Here is a 26787-nt window from a genome sequence, read left to right as displayed (position 1 = left end):
TTTTTTCTTTTCCTCTCCTCACCCTTTTCCCTTTTTCCCATTTCATTGTGAATGAAGGTTTCCACCAGGAACAATACCTGATAGCCAGCGACAAGAGTTCTTCCTGGATTAGTGCCCTGCACCTTTCCGGTGCCTRGGCCCAGCTCCGCACCCTTTACCCCAGGAGCGGTGCCGGGGCTGCCGGGGGGCAGGATCAGGCCCGCAGACAATGGCACATTGTCACTGAGCCCACTGGAGAGGTAAACAGCCCCGACATGACAACATGAGCCGAGTTTCTCAAGGGCAGAGATTCAGAGGAGCAGGAAGGTTAGCGTGGCCCCGATGCGAGTGGAAGCGAGAGGACGTGATTACGGTTCATGGGAACCAACAGTGCAGGATGGGATACATTCAATTCAGTTTCCTTTGCGGGCTTAAAATAGAGCCATTGTAAATTATGTCAGACTGTCTCAAATCTTGAAAATGATTGTTAAAAAGGCCCCCGAATACACAATGCGCATTGTTGTGTGGCTTTGATGTGTGAAAGATGAGAGCTTATGATATAACGCAAATTAAATAAAAATAAAGTGGCCACATGCTTTTTCCTGACTGGAAAAAAAAAGAGAGGATTTATTACAGAGAGATAACACCACTTGCTGCTGATGTTGTTATGTTTTTAAAGAAAGCTAGCGCCTGTGCTACCAGAAGCAAGGTAGTGCAGAGGTCCTGGCATATTTTAGAATAAGAAAGAGCGCAACCTTGGAGCTTGTCTGATGTTTCTGCTAACCCAAAAGGATATAAAATTCCCCCAAAGGTACCCTAAGGTAGATGTGAAGCTGTGACGTTTGGTGGGACTGGCAAAGCACAGTCAGACACGTAGACCTCCAATCTGGGCACTACCCCAATAACTTGCTCACTAAGGCCTGGAGCACCAAGGACGTTCTCCAGGCAGCAAAGGCAAGGCAGGAAATGAGATGTTGGGAGTAGCCACTCTAGCTACAGATGGGATATTTCAGCAATGGGATTCCCCTCAGTGGCACAGTTCATCTTCACAGTGGGGTGTCCGGCTCTGTTCCGATTACAGGACTGCTTTCAGCTTCCTGCTAATGATTTTTATTTTTGTAGGAATCCTGCTAAATGCTGCAGTCTAAATCAGGCCATCAGGTTGAGGCAGATCTTGCTCCGTAGCTTCAGGCTTTCTCCAGCTGCTGCTTTTGTGAAACTGAAATTACTGGAGAGGAAATCAGCTGGGATGTGCTGAGCATCAGGCACACAGATTAATAGCACTGTATTTTTCAAGGAAATTCCTGGTTAAATATAGTATATTTTTCACAGTATATATTTTTATCGCATGCAAGGGAGAAATAAACAATGCTAAGACTAATGATGCTATTAAGATGTGGAATTTAGAGCCACGGCTTCCAAGGCACCTGTTGCTATATCACAGTGACCATATGCATTACACGAGCAGAAATACTTGGGACAGGTGAGAGTACTTGACTGAGGTTATTTTAGAAACCGTAGCTTAGACTTCCGCAAGCTTAATTTCTTAATTGTAAATGGAAAAAAAAATGTTGTTTGTTAATAATAGCATGTGCTTGTAAATATCCAGTTGTCTCCTTCTTCACCTCTGCTCTATCCTTGGCATCTTTGGGACTGACGGCTCTGAGGCAGCTGCTCTGTCTGTCTCCGCAAATATTAATTGTTCTGAGTAACTTTACACATGTGAATAGCAGCATAAATGAATGCCKTCAAAGAGAGAGCCCTTTGGAGGCAGAAATGCTTCACACGGCGTCGCAGCCCTGGGGCTGCACATCCTGCCTGGGCTCTGGGTGCTGATGCAATGTGAAATAATGCTTCCAAGGGGGAAAGTCTGTGTGGTGCAAAAAGGAAGCAGGGGAACAAACTTTAAATTTTAGCAATTTCAGACCTTATCTGTTTTGTTGGAGGTTTGGCTTTTGCTTTGGGTTTTGTTCTGTTTTGTGTTTCTTGTTGTTTTGTTTTGTTGTTTTGGGGGTGTGTGCTGTCTTTAGACATTTGTCTGCTTGGATGCCTTGCTTTGGAATAGTACTGTAGCTTTCATACATTTGTGCAACCAGACTTCTCCTTATGACTTCCGAATTGACATTTGGAGGGTAAAAAAAAAGTTGTTTTATTTGCAAATTTTTGAGGGTGGGGGCAATTACTGCAAAGCCTGAGATTTGTTGTTGTTGTTGTTCACATACAGGTGAGGTCTGCCATAAATCCTATACTCAGTTTTCAAACCTTTGTCGTCATAAGCGCATGCATGCTGATTGCAGAACCCAAATCAAGTGCAAAGACTGCGGACAAATGTTCAGCACTACGTCTTCCTTAAATAAACACAGGAGATTTTGTGAGGGCAAGAACCATTTTGCAGCAGGAGGATTTTTTGGCCAAGGCATTTCACTTCCTGGAACCCCAGCTATGGATAAAACGTCCATGGTTAATATGAATCATGCAAATCCGGGCCTTGCTGACTATTTTGGAGCCAATAGGCATCCTGCTGGTCTTACCTTTCCAACAGCTCCTGGATTTTCTTTTAGCTTCCCTGGTCTGTTTCCTTCAGGCTTGTACCACAGGCCACCTTTGATACCTGCTAGTTCTCCTGTTAAAGGACTACCGAGCGCAGATCAGACAAACAAAAGTCAAAGTCCCCTCATGACCAATCCTCAGATACTGCCAGCTACACAGGATATTTTGAAGGCACTAAATAAGCAACCATCTGTAGGTGAAAATAAGCCAGTGGAGCTTCAACCAGAGAGGTCCTCTGAAGAGAGGCCGCATGAAAAACTCAGTGACCAGTCAGAGAGTAGTGACCTTGACGATGTCAGTACCCCCAGTGGCAGTGACCTGGAAACCACCTCTGGCTCTGATCTGGAAAGTGACATTGAAAGTGAGAAAGAGAAATTTAAAGAAAATGGTAAAATGTTCAAAGACAAAGTAAGCTCTCTGCAGAATTTGGCTTCAATAAATAATAAGAAAGAACACAGCAATCATTCCATTTTCTCACCATCTTTAGAGGAGCAGACTGCGGTGTCAGGAGCTGTGAATGATTCTATAAAGGCTATTGCTTCTATTGCTGAAAAATACTTTGGTTCAACAGGACTTGTGGGGCTGCAAGACAAAAAAGTTGGAGCCTTACCTTACCCTTCCATGTTTCCCCTCCCATTTTTTCCAGCATTCTCTCAATCAATGTATCCATTTCCTGATAGAGACTTGAGACCGTTACCCTTGAAAATGGAGCCCCAATCACCCAGTGAAATTAAGAAGATCCCAAAGGGAAGCTCTGAGTCTCCCTTTGACCTCACCACTAAGCGCAAGGAGGAGAAGCCAGTTACTTCTATACCCTCAAAGCCATCAGCTCCATCCGTGACAAGCCAGGACCAGCCTCTAGATCTCAGCATGGGCAGCCGAAGTCGAGCCAGTGGCACAAAACTCGCCGAGCCCCGGAAAAACCACGTCTTTGGTGAGAAGAAAGGAGGTGACCCCGAACAAAGGAAAGCTTCCGAGTCTTCTTTGCAGCATGCCAGACCAACCCCGTTCTTTATGGATCCCATTTACAGGTAAAACGTTATGCTGGGTCTCAGCATCCTTCAGGATAGCRAGTTAGACGTGTCCACGCTGCCTGCACGCAGATGCAGGACAGCCCTTTCTCCATGCAGGCATCAGTGCAAGGAAATGTGGCCACCTGGGCACGTGATGATCCAGGCACCATGTGAACCTGGACCCCCCACCTCAAATCACAGCTGTTGAGCTCAAAGCCCAGGGCTTGCAGTTCTGTAGTTAGCAAGTGTCTGTTACTGTCCTGTTTGAAGATAGATATTACTTCAATGTGCACAGCTTAGTGTGCAGAAGTCAAATATATTCTCTTACCATAAATGAATTTGCATCACTGATGTATCTTCATATATTTTGTATATCGTATCTGTGAAAACACTGGTTTGCCACAAATTACTTTTCTTCCATAATGCTTCACTGGCTTTACCTGCCCTTTCGCCTTCCCTTCCCTGAAAACCAGAGTGCATTTCAAAAGGTTTTCTGGGCCAAATGTGCACCACCTTTCTATTTCCTTCTGTGTTAAAAAGGAGTATATCATAGGTAAAGCAAAGCAAAGAGGCAAATTTATTCTAAGGATGGTAAGGAGCATGGAAATTGAGAGTGAATTCTGCCTTTTTTTACATTGATTTGAGCAACGTGTTGATCTTTTTAGACATTTCATTAATATAAGTGAGGGCACAACATCCTTGGGCATGCAAAAACGAACCAAGGCTTAAGTTAATCTGAGCTACCTTACTAAATGAGTGGGAGCTTTGATTTTGACGTTGATGGACACACAAGTAGGCCCTGTCAGTGATTTTAAAAACTGGTTGCAAAAACCTGGTGTCTCRGTGCCTTCCAGCAGGACTGACATGGGTTTCACTGGGATTTCACCTACGTAATGTGTACGTCAGCCACTGTTTGCCCTTTGCCATTCTGCTTGTATATCTGCAATCAGCAGTAGCCAYGCATCTAAATCAGTCTTCAGGAACAGAAAAGTAGAGTAAAATTACTGGCATATAAATGTTCTTAACTTTTAACTTTATCTATCTAAAAAAGAACTGCTCTTGGCAGAACTTTCGCAGAATGTTGTCTTACCTAAGACCAGAGATACTGCAAAGAAACAGGATATGAGGCTACTTATTACAACAATTTTATTCATGCCAGATTGGTATCTGTATTAGACCATAAGATTTTTTTGCATCATATTTATTTTAAGTGACTGAAACAGTGGAAACAACTCCTGTTTTATGCTCGTGCCTTCCAAACTAATGAAATTGATGCAAATTCTGCCAGCCTAACATGAGGCCGTTGTTGCCAAGCCCTCCATTGTCAGGAGTTGCATATATAAGGACAAGATCTGTCCCTTAAGCTGTGTATATAAGCAGGAGAGAAAGCAAAAAGACTTTGCATCAAATTTCCATGTTGATTCTGGACACCAGCACTACGTTTCACTACCTAAATGCACAGTTAGTTGATCGCAATCTTTACTGCGGATAGAGTATTCCTTCCAGCCTGTGTTTCCTGCTGTTCCGTGCCACGCAAACTGTGTGTGCACAAGGAGCAGGGTCCAGGATTGTGGCTCTAATATCTCCCATGGGCAAGTGAGAAGAGACCTCTTGCTCAGAGCTCCTCAGCCTTGAATCCTACTCCTGTGAGTGGCAAAAGCACTCGGGCCGGATTTCTTCATACAAGTGCCTCGTGGTTAGTCACAGGTTTCTAATGCCATTATTACTGGTTTTCTGAAAGGGGATGATTCACTGTGTAAATGGTAAAATCTCCCTGTAAGGGCATTTCACAACACCCTCTAGTAGTAATGAGTTGTGTGCGAGTATCGAGGGTTGCCTGTACTTCCTTAACCTTTACCTTAACCTGTAAAGCAAATTGATGTGCAATTGATTATTTTAAACATGAGTAGCTGTATAATTATTAATACCTGAGACTGATTCATCACAAGCAAATCTGATTTTAACATTTACAGAGTAGAGAAAAGAAAGTTAACTGACCCGCTTGAAGCTTTAAAAGAAAAATACTTGAGACCTTCCCCAGGATTCTTGTTTCATCCACAAGTAAGTATTTTGGGAATTTTGATGTTGTAAACAGGCCTATTGATGCTTCAAAGCAGGTGCAGAGAAATGAATGCAGTCTTAGTCATTTTTGGATTTCCTAAGACACACAATTTTGACTTCATCATTGTGATGGAAAAACATCAGCATTGTTCTGAGCTTCTTGATGTTYTGCAGATGAAACAACATGTTTTGATTACAGAGGAAGCCAGGTCCAAGCTAAATGCATGTTTTAGGGCTGTATTCCTACAAAACTGTCGTAACTACCAACTTTGGGAACTGCCCCRTTGTTTGGCAGGCTCCCAGGTGCGGGTGGTTGCAGTGGAGTCAATACTAATTACAAGGGAATGATGTAGATCCTGCAAAACTGAGCATCTCTGTCATCTCTTTGGCTGCCTTTATGTGATCAGTCCCTCTCGTCAATGTTTAGGGACTCCCAGAAAAGTGAGAAAACCTTCTACACAGGTGAGCTTCTCTGCTCGTGTAACACAAACCCTATATCTCCTTAGTTAGGAGTAGTGGAGCTAGAGTGTGTCCAAGGGCTTTGTAGAATCCTTTCTACATGCCTGAAAAGCATCAGATTTTGCTATACAGGGCAACTACTGTCCTRTGTATAGGTCTAGTGCTTACTGTCCTGCCCGTTGCCTGCTGTGTAACAACAATTTCAGAGGTGTCCTTGAAGCAACAGTCACAGAAACAGTATGTGTGGGAAGACTCCACGTTGCTTTCCTTGGCCAGCACCCTACCCTCCTTGTGTCCTCCTTGTCCTTGCTCAAGGAGATTTTATGTTAGTATCTGTGTGGATTAAATCTTGCGCCCAATCTAAAATCCTCTGTGGTATTTGCAAATTTGGACCCTCTACTGACTGTAGATTCATCCTAGTAGAAATGCCCCAAATGGGTCCTGTGTTTTAAGTGCAGAAGCAACCTCTGGTTCCTCTGAATTTGTGGGCCCACCCTGCCACAGGTGCTCTTTGTCAGTGCAGGTGTCCATGGCTGTTCCTTGTGTTTCAAGGAGTAAATGCCCTTGAAATATAGGCCCTGTGGAGACGTGAGGAGGACAGGTTTGGGAGAAGATCTGGTAAGGACCGATAACAGCCCATGCAACTGCAGACACTCAGCTGTGATGTCCTTGCGTGGGTGGAGAACACAGAGAGAACCTTCCCTTCCAGGTCCGATGCCTGTAGGTAGTGAGGGGTTAATGAAAATAATGTGGAGTTTYTCGGGTACTAGAGTGCATCTGGAGCAGCTCCCGCGGTGCCGCTTAGGAAGTCCTGTGTCACGGAGGATAGGTAGCGAATCCGTGACCCGGAGYGAGCGGAGCTGGCAGTGTCCCAGGCCCCGCATCCCGCCAGGAGGAACAGGCCTCCYGTGAAACACAGGCCTTGTTTTGCGGGATACCACTGCAGCTTCCCCGTCACGTGCTCCGGGAGCGAGCGTGTGCGTTGCGCCAGTTTGCCCGTTTATTCACATTTTTCATTGCACAATAGGAAAAAAACGGGATGCGTGGTGAGGACTGGCTTTCATTTTCCCCCCGGTGGTGCTGCTGGGGCTCGTGCCCGTGGTGAGATGGGCTGATACCAAAGTGGCGAGCGCTGCAGCCGCTCTTAACACGTCATAAGGGGAAACTAAAGCCCGATCCCATGTCCTGTCGAGAAAGCCAGTGTCCAAACGGGCTGGCTTCCTTGCCGGCCTTCTTGGGAAGGGCTCTGCTGTTCGCAGCGGCCGGATCGGGCTCCGTGTTTATGGAGGAGCGGGGAACGGCGTGCAGGGGAGCTGCTTTCGGTTTACAGCGCTGTTCACCCCTGTAAAAGCGCAGGTGTGGATTGCACCACGAGTTTCCATTTTCTCCTGGCAGGATTTATCTGTGTAAAACATAAAATATTTCTGGTGTTTGGCTCCTGCAAATTTGTATTTCTATAGGTGCGTTTGTTTGTGAAATTTATAATTTGATTAAGCAGGAATTTAGCTGAAAAAAAATAAGTGAATAATGTGATTGTTAACAGATCTTTAAAGTAGCTTTTTGGACTAGCTATTAAAGATATAAAACCTGTGGTCCTTATTCCATCCCTGCTTGGGCAAAAGCCCTTTCAGTGCCCATGGTCCAGCAGCTGTGAAAGATTAGGGCAGCCAGCTAGCTGTATTTTGCAATAATTTACCATTACAAGGGTTGAATTCTTAAGGAGGGAATGGCCCAGCACAACAAAGTATTCAGAATAAAACCTTGAGTTATTTAAAAAAGAATGAAACGTACTTAGTAGATTGATTGCAATGAGGGTTCCAATGTGGGAATAATGTGTTGTTTTTGTTTCAATTTTGCTCCCAGTTCCAATTGCCTGATCAAAGAGTTTGGGTAAGTTCATTGCTTATATTTTTGATTTAATCATTGTGAAATAAATTGCATAAGGAAAATATGAAATGAAAGGTAGCTCACCATGCAGTTAGGGAGCATGCCACACTTTCCTACAGAATGTTGCAGCTGTAGTGGATAATATTCTGTTATGTCCAATTGGCTTCAGTTTTACGTACCTAACCCTGCAGGTTTTAATTGTTGAAGGCACTGGGAGCTTTACCTCAGTAAGGGTTTTAAAAACACAATTTTTGTTTATGTTTAACTGAAACTGTTCCAAGCTGTTTGCTTCAGAGGTTGGAGAGAAATTTTTCAGGCTGAAATCCTATTAGATTGCAATAGTTATAAATATTTAATCTGCATTGTAGACATTAAAATACAGAGACTCAGAGGACTTCATCTTTCTATCTCATATTGACTTCAGTGGGAGTTGCTCACTTTAATAGCTTTGAAGTTTTGAGCCTAATTGCTCACTGCTGTACTTAAAGCACAAATAAAACATCCATTTATTTGCAGTGTTTGGGTCAAATTTGTCCTGTGTGTATACTTACATAGCCTCTCCTTATGCGAACAGAAATTGTGCTTTTAGCATCCATGGGATAAATTTGAGCTTACTCTTCTATTTTTATAAAACGTTATTTTTAATATGCCTAAATTGTTCATAAAAACATGAGCCTCAGCAACTGCTTTTGCAGATGCAACTCAAGTAGCGCTGTGTTTTGCTCGTGCACTCCTGGCTTTTCAGCTGCTGTGCTGAGCCCATAAATACTTGTCCCGGATTTTTCCCAAACCTCACAGCTTTGGGGAGAAGCTGGGGCCAGTTTGCTGCTGCTCTAGTCCTGACTCACTCTTGCTCCATCACTCACAGCGAAACACAGAGACAGATTTCACAACGTGGGGACAGAATCTCCTAAAGGGAGGTGATTTGGGTCTCAGTGCAGCCTTCCACGGGTGGAGAACGTCTGGCCCTGCAGGGCAGGGGGGCTGCCACGTGCACAATCCGTTCCCAGATGCAGGTCCAGGCACCTGGCAGCATGAGTGGGGACCCCGTCCCCTCTCATTGGCAAATTCCTTGGCACCAAAAAAAGCAAAAAAAGCAAGGGAAGAGCTGGCAGATCTCCGTCCCCCTTCAGTCTGAGCAAGCCTTGGACAATAAACAGAGAGGAACTAGGAGTGAATATCCAACTTGGAGAGCTCGCGAGTGGTTCCCAAGCATTTTCTCTGCGGTATAGTGTGATCAACATAGCACTATCCAGGAGCCATGGAAGGGTTTGGGATCTGGCCTGCATTTCAGAAAAGTGGCTCTTTTTGAGAATAATTGGGAAGCTGCAAAATTCAGCGCAGCTTGTTTCTTCTGTCCGCTTGCATTGATAGTGGCTGTGTCCTCAAGTTTCCATCATCCCGATTTTTGCTGTTGTTGTTTGGTGTATGTCCTGGCCGTGCTGGGTGCTTAAGTAGCTATAAGTAGAAGTAAGAGTTTAAAGCATAAATGGTCTAGAGGAGGAGGCTGCTTCATGGATGAATCTTCATCTTGAAAGATTTGAATATGGCACACGAGCCTCTCCATCTCAATTCACGCTTAAGTGTGCCATCGATTTCAAGATTATTTCAGATTGTTTTTCATTCTTTGGCAGCAACTGCATAGCTCAGATCAATGAGAACCACCCTCTCTTGAATGGATCACGATTTATTTAGTCTGCCCACTCTGTCATCCCCTTCTGGTGCCATCAAAAGAAAGCTGCTAGGAAGAGGTTCTCGAATTAGATTCAGCTTTCATTTGCGACAGCTTTATGGGGACACATTGTAAATAATTAAAATAATTTTAGAAACGAATGAAAACAATTTGAGTGCATAGCAAAGCAATTATTAGCAAAGTGCTTATTTTACTTATTTTAAGGCACGATCCCCACCATTCCTCTGTCAGATGAGCTTAAATCCCCACTATTAATTAAAATGCCATTTAATTGGAACAGAGTTGTTCTGAATCTGCACGAGAGGTCAGCTTGAGTTTCTCACTACCGTTTCAGAAAGTTCAGCCCCATGTGTCAGGTCCTTMAGACAGGACTAAAGCTCAGCCAAGTTCCATGGCTAGATGTTCAGATGCACAGAGTTAAAACATGACAAATTCACAAGTCGTAATTTTAAGAGGAAGCATTATAACTTGAATTGGGGAGGAAGAAATCCGGAACTTTAATAGTTGGGTTTTTGAGACTCCTCTAAATAACACTAGTAAAAATAGAAAACAAACATATGAACAGTTTTTTTCCCATGAGTTATAGCCATAAAGTCAGTTGTTTTTACGATAATAGCATTAAAAGAGTCCGGTTTGTAAAACATTAGGTCATGTAATTCATGACATTGTCTGCTAGATTATTTCATATCATCAGGTTATTCTTAAAAAACAGCAACAACAAACCTTGCTTTATTTATGTCACTTTTTCTTGGGTTGGTTAATAAATTTTAAGACAAATATCCAAGGCCCCTGCTGATGATATCTTGCCTGCTGAAATGTTTATAAATACTTGTTTTAGCCGATTATGGTAATGTCTGCGTTTCGGAGCCCGAGCTGGGGAATGGTGACTACACATGAGTTTGCGTCAGTCGGAGGTTAATAGCCTCYGAGGGAGCAGGAGGAGGTGGGGGTGAAGCTGCTTCCTTTTCCAGACATCTGGATGCAGATAGAATCAACAACGCTTATATATGTAAATCAAAAGTTACTGTTCTATATAAAGTGCTGTCATTCACTGATCTCAGATTAGGAGCAGATATTACATGTCCAGAAGGCAGTAACTCCTCTGGAAAATGCGCAGTGCTCYCCTGCCTGCTTGGTGACCTTTCTTCATGGACGGAGCAGTTCTACTCATGCCATCCTCCGGGTCATGCTGTGCCTCCCACCCCGGGCACTGCTTCCCCGTGTCCCCTCCGGGGAGCACCTTGGACTGGGATGTACAGCTGGGATGTAACCCCTCCTGAAAGCTGTGCTAAAGACGGGGCCCTGGCCTCCGCTTCAGCTCCTGGGAGAGGTCTTCGGTAGAAGTCTTTGGAGACCCTGMATGCAGAGCCCAAGACAAGCAGCTCCGGGGCTCTTGAAGGCATGGTTTGCCTTGGTGGGGTGCATCTAGCAGATCTCAGGGAAGAAACACCAGGCTGAAACGAGGTGACCATATCAAGGCTGCCGAAACTCGTTTCCCATGTGATAATTGCCAGGTGAAGGCAATGTTACTAGTCTTGATTTTGGCAGTGGAGGACTTCGACCTGGAAAGAGGTTTTGGATACAGGCTGGAAGAAGCAATTCACACCCACCTTCCTTCCCAGGACAAATGCTCCATAGGACACCATGGCCCAGTTCAGCAGGTACCATCTCCATAGCAGCGGCTCCACAGTTAAGGCTGAGCTCAACACACCTCCTACGGAAGCAAAGAGGTCAGCAGGGCTCCTGTGGAGGCAAAGGGGACAGCACAGCACAGCTCAGAGGCTCCTCATTCTTTACAAGTCATAATAAGAGTGTTTTGAAGGAGAAAGTGTGACTTTGGTTGTGTGCWTCAACTGAAGTAGGGCTTCTTACTATGAAGGGAACTGTGCTTTCATTGTGGAAGAGGGAAAGTCAACTCTGAGGTTATAAATTAGCTTAAAAAAAGAATAGAGTCAGGAAAAAAAGAATAAATTAGCAATTTTTGCTATCAGTTAAGATTATCACCAGGTCTGCATAGTGTTCTCACAGGAATATGAGCTGCTRAATTTATTTGTAAACACTGTAGGAAGGAGCATGAGCAAGGAAACAGCGTATTTAAAGTTGTCAAATGTAACCATGAAGATGAGAATCAGAGAAAGTTGAGTYACTGGGGATTAAAATCGCAATAAAACTCAGTGTCAGTAAGTACCAAATCATACAGAGGGGAAAGTGTATCTCTTAACTGGTATCATTCAGGAAAGAGATCCCAAAGTCAATAGTTCTATGAAAATGTCATCTTAGCAGCAAGGCATTGAAAGCATCATTATGTTACATTGCTTTCAGGTCRTGAATACAGCTGAAGTCCCTCTCTAAGAGGCTAGAGCAGAATCAGAAAGGACACAGAAAAGTGCAACAATGATGATCAGAGGTATGGAATAGCTTCCATACAAAAAGAGCCTAAGTAGATTTTGCTTTTTCAGCTCGGGAAAGAAATGCCCGGGGGAGCTGTGGCAGGCACGCTGCCCTGAAGCCGTGAATAGTGTGCAGAACCTGCCTGAGAAACGGGTATTCATTAGTTTTTACAATACAGAAAAATGAGGGGCACCCGGCTGAATTATGAGGCAAAAGGCTTGAAAGGAAGGGAAGGCAGTATCTTTTCACATGCACCTAATTAAAGCAGTGAACTTCTTGACAGAAATGTAAATGGACTCAAACAGGGTTTAGCCAAATGAATGGGAGCAACAGCTCCCTCAGCCATTAACCACAGCGAGCAAGATGCAGCCTCCAGTTAAAGACCTCACACTTCCCATTTCTGGCATGTGCCCCAAAATACCGGGGGAGAGATCTGCCACTTGCAGCTTTTTGAATTCCTGGGGCTTCCTCCTTCAAGGCTTCGCAGTCCCTCRCTCACCCGAGTTTCTCCAGTCTGCATCTAGGTGACTCCCAGGCTTCTGCTGCTTTAACCCTTCAGTACCTTTGTTGTCATCCATATTAAGAAAATGTCCTGATTTTGATTTATCTTTGSCAAATTCTAACTGCTCTGGTTATACAGGCAACAGTGGAGCAGCACCCTTTCTTAGCTGTGAAGACTTAGGTCCAAACACTTCGCTTTCTTGCTCGTTCATTTCTCGAAAATTAGAATTCATACCAGGTAACTAAATGGTCAGTCCTAGGAAAACAGACAATAGTAACTTCTGTGGTAAGAAATGTATTTTTGGAAACCTACTAATACTTTAAAACAATTGGAAGTGCCTGTACTTCCTCTGAAGGAGGGGTTTAAGAGGAGATCCTGATATCATCCCTATTTCGGGACAGATGTAATCCTGCAGGAATTATTGGAGTTGCTGCTGACCTACATCTATGTGCATGGGAAAAGAATCAGTCTCAATTTCTCCTCTGCAAAATGCTGAAAATAATAYTAATAAAAAAATAAGCATGACTAAGCCATTTTAAATGTAAAGGGGAAAATAGTAGTTTCTTTAATGTATTACTGTAGGGAGACAGGTTCATGAGAAATGGTGATCTGGAAAGGATTTAAAAGCACTAGATAATGAAACTGACTTGAATATTAAATCTACATAAATAAAACATTTATTACACTTCTCGATGGCCTTATTCTTCTTCCCCATAAATATGTGCTATCATAACCCATGCACTGTCTTGTCACTGCTAATCAGCCTGAAGGCCAGAGGTCATTTTTCATCCAAGCCATTTGTTTTTCCGCAACTGCAGAGTAGAAGGAGGATTTCTTGAAGGGAACAATTAGAAGGAATTAAAGGCAGCGGAAAGCTTATCATGAAAGCTTTAAGGAGCAGTTCCAGCTAAAGACAGATATGACGCCGTATAAAAATAAATAGAAGGCAATGCTGAGTTGTGCAGCTTGATAATGACATCTCTCAGCCAAGATAGAATTACCTCCTATCCCAGCAGCATCATCATTACATAGCTCACGCCTGTGATCAGTACGTGTCAAAATCCTTCATATTGACAAATGTGCTGTCCGCTTGCATCTGTGGAGAATGTTTTAGCAGCTGAGTGATTATGAATCAAAGCCCAGAACTTACAGCCCCTACTGCCTTGCAATGCTTTCCCATTTGTTGCCTGACAAGTAAATGTATCTTGACTTCCCTCTGAGATCTTTTTTTTTTTTTTTTTTTTTTTTTTTGCCTTCGCACCGTGTTTGATGAAAGACATTTGGCAAATTGGCAGTGGTGCCCTGTACATTGCAATTTGTAGGCAGCATTAGGAGTCTGAGCATGAAATGAGAGGGCAGGCTGCAGGCAAGAGGGGGAACGATATCCAAGCCCTGAGCTAAGCAGCACGTGAATAGTCATTTCAGGAGACAAACACGCAATTCTTTGCATTAAAAGCAAATGGAAAAAAAGAAAAGAAAAAAAGGTGTCTGGTGGATTTTAAAGGATAGGCCRTAAATGTGTTCTCAGAGCACTTGGTTAATACCGTGGGTTATTGCAAAGCAACCTCGTGGCTCATGGGGTAGTGTGGGTTGTTCTTTGCCATGCCTACTCTGGGACGGTGCTGTCTTTGCTTTGGAAAGTTGCTCTTAGTGTCTTCAGAGAACTGCCTTCAGAAGAAATAGCAAATTTGGACCCAACGTTGGCAGCACTGAGGAGCATGGGGTGCCTGGTGTTTAATGTAGCTTCCCCCTTCACCACCAACCTTGTCCGCAGGGTGTTTCAGAGGACTTGTGCAGTGGCATCTGTGCTCTTCAGGTGCAGCTCTTGGGTTTCTTGTTGGGTTTTTTTGGTGATATGAATGGGCAAATGGTTAGTCTTGCCTGTCAGTAGGTACAGCAGCAATCTTGAACCCTCCAACTAGTTCTTTGTGGTTAGTTGAGGACAACTGAGAGGAAACCAATCTTCAGAAATTATTTAATGACCCCTCCATGAAAAGTAGAGCTCTKGAAGATCTTATGGTGAAGAATCAAAAATGGAGGCATCCCAAAGCATTTACACGTACAGCAAAGTTMATTTTATTTGGCTGGGAAGAGCATTTGACTTCACTGCAACTCCTGYTTCGTTGACTTGGATCATTTTTGGCTATGGGGGTTTTCTTATCTGGGGTTTTGTAGGAAAACAGGATGTAGCTGGTAATGCAAACAAAGAGCACCAAAAGCACAGAAACTTCAGTTTTTGTGCATTCATCTCATAGTGTTTGTCTTTGATGTACAAGAAGACTTGCTTSAATAGCTGGATGTAGCTGGGACATTGTCAGCGCCTCTCAGGACCTGCCTTCTTGCAGCCTTTGCTTCAGCTGCAGTATTTATAAAATCTTAGTCCTTGCAATTTTTCATTTTTTTAACCACACTTAATTCGATTGTTGTTGGGATCTCTGTTTTTTATGTTGAATTTGTTTAAAAATGCCCAGTGACTTTAGCAAGGGGATGAACACTAATTCTATGAACTATGAACACGTAATTGCACACTCACAACGTACACACACAGGTTTTTGACCAGCAACTCCCCATTTGCCTTTTCGCCGCCTCTAAACCAGGCAGCGTTTGCTCTTAGGGCTCTCCTGGGGGGAAGAACCCCGGGGCGCCCCCGCCGTGACGGCCTCCGTGTTATTGTGTGTTGCAGATGTCAGCCATCGAGAACATGGCAGAGAAGCTGGAGAGCTTCAGCGCCCTGAAGCCAGAGGCCAGCGAGCTGATCCAGTCGGTGCCGTCCATGTTCAACTTCCGAGCGCCTCCGAGCGCCCTGCCCGAGAACCTGCTGCGCAAGGGCAAGGAGCGCTACACCTGCAGGTGAGGGCACCTCCTTGGCTTTTCTGGTCACGTTTTTCTTGTCCTTTATGGTTGGCAAGCAAGGAATTCACCCTGGCTCACCCCCGATTTGTAAGTGGAACTATTATATGAATATCTCTTCCCAAATTTGCTCATCACCTTTATGTTAATGGGTGTTCTCTCACTGTTAATTTTTGGATCATATGCTGCAGAAATGCTTTCCCCTGGCTTCTGTCCTGAATGTCCAAAGAGATCAACGATAACGTGATGGAGTTATGAGGACATACATGTGCAGACTTTAATTGCAGTGAAAACAGTCATTGTAAATGCAACTACAATGAATTGTAGCTTTGTCAGCAAGAGTAAAATTAGCTGCATGGTTATTTTGAGAGCTTATATGTCATGGTGACAAAAAATACATAGGATCTTAAAAATAAAATGTTGCACTTGAAAGTCTCCACGTGGAGCAACCACTACCCTTTTTCACTTGAGAGCAAGTTGTGCATGCTCTGTCCCTATGCAAAATGGGCTGGATGTGATTAATAGAACTGAGCCAATTATAAACTAATTTGTAATGTTTTACTTCAAGGGTAAATGTAGAGCTCAAGACATTTTTCTTTTTTTTTGCTGTTATTGTTCCTGTGACATATTGCTGAGTTTGGAGAATGAGTTTTAAATTCCATTATTTAGGTCTCTCTATCATCTCCAGCATGCACAGGCATTTGACACTGGCATATCAGTTTATCTGCTCTTTCTAGAAACATGTCACCTTCTTTCGAGACATGTTGTTATAGAAACATACCTTGATGGATTAGGTCTTTGAATCTTGTCTGGTCTGATCCCATTCAATGCACAGAATGATGTCACGTTAGCTGACACGGAGAATGAGTTGAAAGATTTGAAATCTGCCTACCTCGAGCCAGAAACCCAAGGCTTTAATAATGGTTTTCAGATCCCAAATCTGAACATGACAGAAAAGCTCTTAGCGAGCTTCGAAATTTGGGGTGAGCTTTCTTTAAAACTAGTTTGTGCTTTCATCTGTCACTTGCTTATGTGCCAGAAAAGCCAGTCCGTGCCAGCGACTGGGGTTCCGTGCGTATGGCCACCTGTGTATGTTGGCATCCTCCAGCTCTGATTTGCTGCATTATTTGCTGAGCGCTTTTATGGCAGTGTTAGCTACCAGAGCAATGCTGACAGGACCAGGCATCGCTCAGTCCTGGCTGTGCCACTTGTGCAGCCTGGACCCAGCAGAGCTTGTTTATCCTACCACCCGATCTCTCTTCGCAGATACTGTGGCAAGATTTTCCCGAGATCTGCAAACCTAACACGTCACCTAAGGACACACACTGGAGAGCAGCCCTACAGGTACAACTCGTGTCGYGGTTACGGGAGCAAAGCAGCACCTTCTCCAACAGCCCCAGCACTGAGCTGTTAACAGCCCATTGAAGCTGGGGATGGCTTTGCCCCTGGCCCCAGTGAATGTGAGGGTGGAAGGCTGGTGCTGTCAGGAAAGGCACATTCCCACGGCCAGGAAGCCTGTGCTTGGGCTCCCTGGCGCCCGCTGCTGTGTCTAGGTGTGTGCACGTGTTGCCATAGCCCCAGTGTGACTCACTGGTATTTATTTAGCTATTTATTCACAGCAGGTTTGTGAATGCAAGCCTTGCAAGGTTGATTTTTGAAGTTACCAAGATAAATCCCAGTGAGGCAAGCRGACGTATTATGTTGAAGGCGCTGTGGAAATCTCCTCTCTCCCCAGCATTGTGTTTGGGCTTCCTACAGAAAATGGGCGCAGCTTGCGGAGCATTAATATGTGTCCATGGAGCTCTTTTCTTGCTTAAGGGAATTACTCACTGTTTATTACCTGCTTTTTMTTTTGTTTACACAAGCTTTTGTCAGTAGAGGTCCGTGGCTTTTTGTCTTGACCGAGAAGTGCTCCTTACTGGCTGAGCTGCTTTCCCAGTTAAACATACCATTAAAAGTTGTATTTGTTGCAAGAAACTAAAGCTGTCTGAGAATCCCTCTGCAGGGACATCAGCAAACATGCCAATTTGCCTGTTTTGAGCAGACCTTTCTGTGCTTGTCTAAACAAGAGCAGCTACATCCCAAGCTGCTGCTTGGTGTTGGAGCTGCAAGGAGGAGGAAGGTTTTGCTTGTAGCTTGTAAAATTTGAATGGCTAATACCTAATATTCACTAGCCTGCTACCCCGGGCCTTCCCAGCAGCTGTCCTTGCCTTGTGGGATACCTGGCACCTTTCGGCCATCACRGTTGAAGGGATTTTCAGTAGAGATCATGATCACCTTCCCCTCCCAGAAGTCTTTCCACAAGAACCCAGTGTTAGTTGCAGCCTCAAGTTGGGTATTTTCTGGATGATTTGGTTTCTGAAAGATTCCCATTACTGTTGTTAATTTGTTTCCTGCCCAGCACGGATCCTCTCTGAGCTCTGCCTGCTTAACCAAGACCTACCTTGACATGCAAGTGGCATCAGTATCCAGGACAGCTACGTACAGGCAGAAATGAGTGTAGGAGCTTTATACGGCATTGAAAAAGAAAGATGAACTTGAATCAACTGGAAAGAAGCCAGTTCATATTCYAGTAAAACAAATACACAGATTTATACATTTTATGACCTGTAAAGAGCAGAGTAAGCTCATTGTTTGTGAGGAAACAATATGTTTTTTKGGGGGCAGAGGGAAGTCTCTTAGGGAAATGGGATTCACATCTAATTTTGTTCAAGAGAGGTCTTGATCCATGTTGTACTTGTCCACTGCATAAAAGCCAGGAACAATTAGTAGCATAATGGATACTTTCAGCACTAAAAAATTGACTTCATCGACAGTGTGAGAGACATGTTTTGAAGTATGGGGAAAGTAGAAGATTGAAAAACGAGAGTGATGAAGACTGTTGGCTAGTTGCCAACAAGAGAATTTGGAATAGTTATGGTACGACTTAGTAATGGCTTAAAGAGCAATACAGTAAAGGCTTTAGGGACTCCAAATCACTGCAGAGTATGAAAATTGATGCCTCTGGTACCAGAGTGATAGACTAAACTACTCGCATTGGCACGGTATTAAAGGTTGGGTTTGTTTATTGCTGGTTTTTGCAAGATAACYGAATTTCCTCTGGGATTAGCAATCGAGCAAGCTAATTCCTCAAAAAAAGATTTAATCACACAGTATAATTTAGAATAGGAAAAGAAATAGCCCTTTTTACCTTATTTGAGCATTARAAGGGATCTGTTTCATGTGTTTTCCAGAAGTGTTTAATTGTATTGTATTGGCAGCACATGAAACAATAGAGTTATTGCTCTACTGTTTTCAAACTTACCAACTTTGCATGCAACAGTTACAAAAACACAGGAATCAATTACCCTAGGTAATTTGATGCAATTAACTCTGAAACATTATGCTTCTTCCTAGATTAATATTTTTAAAGACGAGTATAAATTAAAGCTAAAAAAAGCCGGTTGTAGAAATGGCATCTCCAGTGCCAGAACATTGCTCCTCAGCTACTCAGGCAGAATATCTCTTCATTTCAGGGAAGGCTTTTCCTGCAGAGCCACCAAGAGACTACATCTGAGCACTGACTGGGACTGGGCGGCGTGTCTCTTAGGACAGATCTTGTGTTTCCAGCTCCTAACAAGCCCCTTTCTCCTCCCTCTTTTTGTTATTTTAGATGCAAGTACTGTGACAGGTCCTTCAGCATATCTTCTAACCTGCAGAGACATGTCCGCAACATCCACAATAAAGAGAAGCCCTTCAAATGTCACTTGTGTGACAGGTGTTTTGGTCAGCAAACAAATCTGGACAGACATCTGAAAAAGCACGAGAACGGCAACATGTCTGGTAGGTTCCCTGTGCCTTTCCTTCGCCCCCGACGTGTATCAGCACTCATGCACATGCTCTTCCTCCTCACTCTCGACACTGCCTTTGAACACCAAGGGTGCAGAGACACAAGTCATTCTGCATTGTCTGCTCCAGTGAACGGATTTTTGGAAAAATATAAGTGCATAAGCTCTGTTGACAATTAAAGACCTTTGAAAATCCCTGCATAAATGCTGTCTTTGCATAACAAYGCAACTGGACGATGTCTTTTCTTTTGGTTTTAATTAAGCCAAGTGTAACATTTTGAGAACAGCCTGGCAAAATTGGTTGCAACCTGGCATCCCACCTTGGCTCTCAATAGGAGTCCTGACTTCAGAGTTTTAGGGGTTGCTCTACAAGAATTTTTGGCATCCTCTGAAGTATCCCAGCTGTCAGGAGATAGAAAGAACTGGCTGCTTTGGAGGGAAGTGTTGGGGGTCTCCGTAGCCCCCAAGGTGTCTGTCATTAGTTCTCCAAGGGCTAAATGAATATAGACTTTGACGATTATGTCAATGGCTGCTCCATGTTTTAAGCAAAGCTACATAATCAGTAGCTAAAATTAATTTCCATTTGCTTCATTTAACCACTGCCCTAGCAGTTGTTGACTGACATTATAGAAATTGTGAGGTAACAGGAAGGAGATGTTGAAATACATATTTGGCAAAAGCAGTTATAAACAATAACAAAGGCACCCTGCATACAAGCAGTAATTTTGGCTGGACACCAATCTTAGCCTATGAAATAATAATACTTGCCTTCTAATTACAAATATTGCAGCCAAAAGACGACAGACCCTTCTGGACAGCTCTCTTGGGACCTCACCCGTTTAATGTATAAAATGTAAATTAATGTTAAATGTATAAAATGTAAATGAACAACAACCAAACTGCTGCATTTTACCCCGTTAAGGTACTGCAACATCTTCACCTCACTCAGAACTTGAAAGCACAGGGGCAATCCTAGACGACAAGGAAGATTCTTACTTCACAGAAATTAGGAATTTCATTGGGAACAGCAACCACAACAATCAATCCCCTAGAAGCTCAGAGGAGAGGTAAGTTGGCCTGGTTGTCCTTCACAAGGCGACACTCTCCCTTCTCCTGTTTGGGTTGATATTAAGCTTGTTTTTTGCAACAGTACTGTTGTGTTGGACCAGAACAATTTTAGCAATCTGGTCATTTCAGTTTTCACACCAGTATCTTCTAAAAAAGAAATATGTTGATTCCTTCCCAGTCGTGCATGAGCACGTTACTGGAGGCAGAGTCTGGGCAGCAGCTATGAACAACTTCAGAAACCCTTGGTTTAACACTGCTGTTTACCAGTTTCAGTCTATTAGATAATTCCTTAGCTTTGAATCCGCTGCAAAAGAGTTGAATTCTACATCTAACAGGTAAACGTGAGAGGATTAGAAAGCCTTACAGTTTAAATGTAAGGTAAATTCTTAAGAATAAATGAAAGATTGTTACTGGAAGTCCTTTCCAGCAGGCAGCTTGACGCCAAGAAAGATACTTATTAGGAGAAAATCAGTGAGGCTGGTGGTAGCTCATAGCATTCTAAATTTTGAGAGACTTCTTTTAATCAAGTGGACATGTGGGTTTCAGTTCTTCAAAACTGACAGAAGGGAGACCACTTATAAAGGTTTTCAGCTAATAGAAACATAGCCACACAAAAAAAGACTGCTATGTAGGTATGCACATAGACTATATATATTTCTTTGGGCCTGGGCATGGGGTTCAGTGTTTTTTCAGCTGATTTGCATTGCATTATCGACATCAAAAAATTCTTACTGTTAGCGAGAAACTTGGCTGTCTTCTCAATTTGCAGATGTCTTTGTGAGGGAAGAAAAATGGTGGGCATAACACAATTTCCATGAAAGTATTGGATTAAGTGATTACATGCATATTCAAATTTCATTCCATCTTGATTGGAAATGAGGGCTCGGGATTTTTTTCTTTGCACATCTGGTCTCAACATGTCTTCCAACAGGAAGTCAGCAAAGTGAAAAGGTTGCTGGGTTATGCAGTGTTTCCTTTCTGAATTTGGCACTTCAGACTGCTTTTGATGGATATTTTATCCCTGGCAAATTACTGCATTTGAAAGCATAATTAGAGAATCTGTTTTCTTAATCACATGGCTTTTGTTACTTTGGTTTTAGTCCATCTCCCTTTCCTTTCTAGCAGTCTTGATCAAACATAACAAGCAAGTTGGCAGCCCAAACTCCCCTCAACAATTTCTTATATGTGCCTGTTTAGGTAAAGGATGATAGAGAGATACTGCTCTGATTAGCTTGGAGGGAGGTGTTTGCCTCAGCTTTCCAGCACTGGTACAACCTCAAATTTTCTCAAACTGTAGTATGAACAGCTCATTCCCTGCCCTTTCTTAAGTATGAACTTGTAATAATCATCAGGAATTTGCTCAGAAGATAGATCTAAGTTGGCTGTATTTAGATAAATGATGCGATCATCTTAGAAGAAACTGACTTTCACTTACACACTCTCTAGAATGTCTATTTGTTATAAAGGCGAGTCAARTGTTCAACATCTGATATGTTTCTAACATGGCTCATCCTTACCCTGGGAAAGCTCTTGCCATGGTCCATATTGTCCTGCACAGTTTGAAGCGTATAGAGTCTAAAGCTAACCATGGGCAGACAATACAGTTTCCATTTTTGTAACTGTATTCCTGGAAGAGTAAGGACCTTTTGCACAATTAAAACAATAGATGAATCAAAGCCTCCAGATTACGTAAAGCGGCGCACCAGCTACACCATTGCCATACATTTGCACGGAGACGCTGAATTCAGCCCTTTAATACCACAACTTGCCTTGACTGTAGATATCAATGCATTGGCAATGGCCAAGAGCTCTTGTTCAATGCCCTGCACGCTGTGCAGCTGCAGGTAGTCTCAATCAGACAGGGAYGAGGACTTTATCAAATGGAGTCTAAGCCTCTAGGTCAGCATGGATATTATGTGTTGATAAATGTCTTGTGAGCGTAGGTAAGTCATTGTTTGAAAGCAAAAGACAATGTAATAACAGTATATAGACCAGGAGGTTTTCCACATGCTTATTGCTTTAATTACTTATTTAATAAGGAGAAAGTTTGCTTACTTAAAATACTGTATGAGGCTGGTGACCTTTCAGTTACTGCAGTCCTTCAAATAAGTCAATAACATGGCTCAGTGTTGAGGCAATGTTGAAGGTCTTCAGCAGACCCCATTCAGGTGCTTGTGTATGTAATCCAAAAGTTCAGTTAAGTAGTAAGGCTTCCAAACAGATGGTATTGGGAGCAAAATTAATTATGCATGTGAACTTGGCTCAAAAACTCTGAACCAAGGGGTATCATTTTTGAAGATGCCRGATCTTCTTCAAAGTTTTTCTGCTCCTACGTCTTCTGTTAAAATTTATTGAGTTATTTTGCCCAGACTTTTGCCAGTCATGTATCTATGTGACTGGAAACATGAGATGAAATGGTGCATGAGAAAACGTAGAATGGATAGCTGAACACAGCTCCAAACATCACTCTTGAGCTTTGAAAATCACCTTTTTAGACCCTTAGGATATTAGGAAAATCACATGCTGATTGCACTGCAACATCTCACTGATTTGGGGCTGGAATTTTCTACAGTACTGCCTAAACATCTCAAGCTAAGCAGGATGCAAAATAAAGAGTTGTCTGGAAATCTTGCTATTCTATTGGGAGATTWTTTTTTTCAAATCTATCTCATGGGTGCTGAGCTTTTGTAACTGATCTTTGATTATTGCATATTTATTTTGATGCTTTCAGAATGAATGGCAGCCACTTTAAGGATGAGAAAGCCATGGTAGCCAGCCAGAACTCAGATTTGTTGGATGATGAGGAGGCAGAAGATGAAGTAATGATGGACGAAGAAGATGAAGAAACTGAAATTGCAGGGAAAGCAGTCAAAGAACCTGTTACGAGTGACATACATGAGGGATCTCCAGAGGAAGACTACGAGGAAACGAGTACTTTGGACATGAACTGCAAGGCTTCCCCTGGCAGGTTGGTTCCTTCCTAGTATTGGTGCAGTCAATATGCGACACCCAAACAATAACCCATACAAGGGTGCCAACACCAGAATCTGTTGTGCTGTGGGAAATGGTCCTAAGTAGCCAACTTCCCAGTAACAATAGCAACGTGCATCTGTGTTTTGGTCAATACTGGCCCTATTTTCAGTCTCTCCGTGCGATCCATAGCCTTTAAGAGGAAAAATAACTTTGCTTATGGAGCTCAGGTTCAGAGCGAGGCAGGAAATGCTTGGGTGAGATGTGTTACTTCTTCCTTAAGTCTGCCTGAATCTCACAATGGTCTCGTGAAAGGCTGAGCTGAGACCAGAAGAGAGGCAGCTTAGAGCAGGTTCAAGTGTCTGAGAGAGGTCGGGGGACTGTTGGCCACCGAGGAGCCTGAATCGACCTGAAAACTCCCCGTAACCTCCGTGGTGTTTTTGTAGGTATAAGGAAGACGAGTACAATAAGACTGGACTTTCGGCTTTGGACCACATAAGGCACTTCACAGATAGCCTCAAGATGAGGAAAATGGAAGAAAATCAATATAATGAAGCTGAATTGGCAGCTTTCAATACTTCTCAGCTGCCGGAGGACTTGAAACAACCGTTGTACAGRAAATCCAAATCCCAGGTAAAAGCTTAACTCCATTGAAATTTTGGTGTCAGCCAGATACCCAAATGACAAAGTCATTGATGTGTCAGGCAAGGTCATTTTAGCTTCACCAGTCAGGCTGATCCCCACATCTCTAAAGCTCCCTGAATGCACCCCTTGCTTCTCCCAAAACACCTGGAATACCACAGCCCCACCACACACAGATCACTGGATGATCTGCTCCCTGGTCTTGCAGTATTTTCTTGCCTTTTTTTGGGCTATCTATGTGCCTTTTTCACCTCTGTAGAGATGCCCTGATAACAACTGGGTAGGTTCTGTTTTCAGGCAGACACTCAGGTCAGAGTGAAGCTGTTTGCGAGGGTGCAAGCAAGTCTAGCAAGTTTCCAGTTATTTTATTTTTTTAGCAGGTAAATTTGTGRGATGCTAGTACCTCCACATCCTCAACTTATATTCGTTCTCATAATATTTAATAAATACCACTAAGATGTCAGTGCAATTAACACTATTTTGAAAATAAGTGTTATTTTCTTAGAGTCTTTAAAAAGTGTCCCGTTTTAAAAATCCTGGAATACGCCCATAGGGACAAAACAAAGGAGAGTGTGATATTTTTTGACATAGAATATCAGCCAAAAGTTCACGTGTTTCTTTGGGAACACGTCGCTGAGAAGAACGTGAAGGCAAACACGACTCAGTTAGCCTGCTTAGTGCTGCCTCCTTCTCAGAGCTTTGTGAACCCCCCTGGAAGCAGAAACAACCACTGCTACAGCAAAGCCAAGGTGGATAGTGGTTCTCCCTGCCGCTTTGTGATGTTTCCGTTGCGTTGAGGGTACCATCCATGGTCTAAGCTCCGTGCTTTGTGCGTAGAGCCAGCGTGGTTCTCCATGCAGCAGGGCTCCCGTGGACCTGACGGCTCTCCCTGTGCTTTCCCCGCAGGCCTATGCCATGATGCTCTCTCTCTCCGACAAGGACTCCCTCCATTCCGCACCCCATAGTTCTCCCAACATGTGGCACAGTATGGCGAGAGCTGCCGCAGAATCCAGCGCCATCCAGTCCATCAGTCACGTATGACGTTGTGAAGTCGTACCAGGAGTGGGACCAAGTCCAGACCAGTAGCATGGCTCTTTCGTATGTGACTATTTAAAAGACTGCTGAGCAGAATGCCTTATAAATCTGCAGGGTCACTCATTTAAAGTCCGGTGACCTTAAACTGAATAATTTTAAAAAGAAAGAAACTATTTATTCTCAATATTTTGTTTTGCACAGCAAAGGCAGCTGCTGACTTCTCGAGGATCAATGCGACTTAAAAAAAAAAAAAAACAGTTTCAGTGGATTATGTAAACCGGGGCCGGGAAAAAGTGTCTTCCAGTTCACCCGGCTTTGAGGGGCAGGGGCAAAAGGGTTAAGACTGCATTGATACACACATGGGCACTCCTTTAAAGTAGTAACTGAATTGATTTTCTTTTTGTATAATATAGTTTGACACAGGATTGGGAACAGTTGCTTTTATGTACAAATCTCTTCATTAAAGCTTTATGCATTTTAGCCCTTCAAAGACAGAAAATAGTTCTACCAAATGCACTCTCTCCATCCTAACTGTAGAAGCAAGTAATAGGGAATGTTTTGTTCTCTCCATAATTCTTTTGCCTTCTCAACTGCATTGTTAAAAAAAAAAAGGAAAAACAAGAAAAAGAAAAAAAAAGAACTGTGAGAAGCAATTCGTAAGAGGCTTGTGTATATTGTAAACTATGAATGTTCACTACTCCAAGACGCTAAATCATCCAGCTAATTCCGTGAAAGCACCATGTTCATCGTCAGTACCACTAGTTCCAATSGTTGTAAGGAGTTTTTAATTTTAGACAATCATGTCACTATTTTGTTGTATCGTTTCCTTCCCCTTCCCCCTCTAATTTCTTCTTTGTGTTGTGTGTACCATGTATTTATTTGTTGGCAAACAGTTGTTTGTTGATTAAAATAGCACTGTTCCGATAACAAACAGCACTGCTCCAGTCCCCCACTGCTTCATGATGCAGGCACCCATGTACTTCAAAATAAGTGAGGTGAACTGATCTGTGTATATGGGAGTGCAAAACAGTGTTTGAAATTTTCTTACATTCCTATTTTATTTTTTTTCCTTTTAATGAACTAAATAACTAATAGATGCGACTTAGTTTTTTTTTTTTTTTTGTAATACAGTAAATTGATTCAATTGTATAAACAGTTATAATTTCTTCATGAAAGCATGATTCTTCTGATTAAAAACTGTACCCAATATTTTATGCTGGTTGTCTGCGAGCTTGTGTGATGTTATGTTCATGTTAATCCTATTTGTAAGATGAAGTGTTCCAAATTTATGTTTAAAAAAAAATAAATAAATAACGGAAGGTATTCAGTTATTTTTTCGGGGTTTCTTTTTTTTTTTTTTTTGGCCTTTAGTGAGGGACCAGATTTATTTTTTCCTTTTGTTTATAATCTCATTTTGGAATAATCGGCAAGTTGAGGTACTTTCTTTAAATGCTTTGTACAATGTAACTGTTACGCATTTCAGTACATTACTATGGGAGGATCGACTTTAAAAAATATTAAAAAAAAAGAAAATAAAGGACTACAAACCTGATGGGAGCTTTTTCTTTCTTGTCTGGTTCTTGCGGAGCTCAGGTGGTCACGGCGAGGCTGGCGGTGGCACGTGGCACCGGGAAGCCTCTCGTCCTGTGATTTAGGGCCTGAGCCAATGTCACAGCAGAAGGCTTTAGATCATGCCTTGAAGCTTCAAAATGTTCCCRTGGAAAAGAGAAATATTTCACTTATTTTTACAGAGAGGACAAGGTGACATTGGAGCTGTGCTGCAGAGCCTGGGGCTTGGGGGGCTCTGCTGCCAGCCCTGGGTGTGCTGGTGGGGCAGCCTCGTGGCTTGGAACATCCAAC

The 26787-nt window shown here is 42.9% G+C and overlaps 1 protein-coding gene across 1 annotated transcript in view; it reads left to right on the top strand.

Annotated features, from left to right (window-relative positions):
* Window positions 1-25980, top strand: part of MECOM (MDS1 and EVI1 complex locus) — a 45992-nt gene extending 20012 nt beyond the window's left edge. The window contains exons 7-15 of the mRNA XM_026045323.1: window positions 3176-3560; window positions 5516-5603; window positions 15219-15385; window positions 16652-16729; window positions 19038-19207; window positions 20135-20279; window positions 23012-23248; window positions 23697-23883; window positions 24799-25980. Coding sequence (XP_025901108.1) covers window positions 3176-3560; window positions 5516-5603; window positions 15219-15385; window positions 16652-16729; window positions 19038-19207; window positions 20135-20279; window positions 23012-23248; window positions 23697-23883; window positions 24799-24933 — 1592 coding nt within the window. The 3' untranslated portion in view covers window positions 24934-25980. The remainder of the gene's footprint in view (window positions 1-3175; window positions 3561-5515; window positions 5604-15218; window positions 15386-16651; window positions 16730-19037; window positions 19208-20134; window positions 20280-23011; window positions 23249-23696; window positions 23884-24798) is intronic.
* Window positions 25981-26787: the final 807 nt, after the last annotated feature.

Source organism: Nothoprocta perdicaria, unplaced genomic scaffold (genome assembly GCF_003342845.1).
Source record: "Nothoprocta perdicaria isolate Ctin4 unplaced genomic scaffold, notPer1 scaffold_4, whole genome shotgun sequence".
Taxonomy (NCBI): domain Eukaryota; kingdom Metazoa; phylum Chordata; class Aves; order Tinamiformes; family Tinamidae; genus Nothoprocta; species Nothoprocta perdicaria.
Note: the sequence above shows the minus strand (reverse complement) of the source record. Positions and strands in the feature narration are given on the sequence as shown.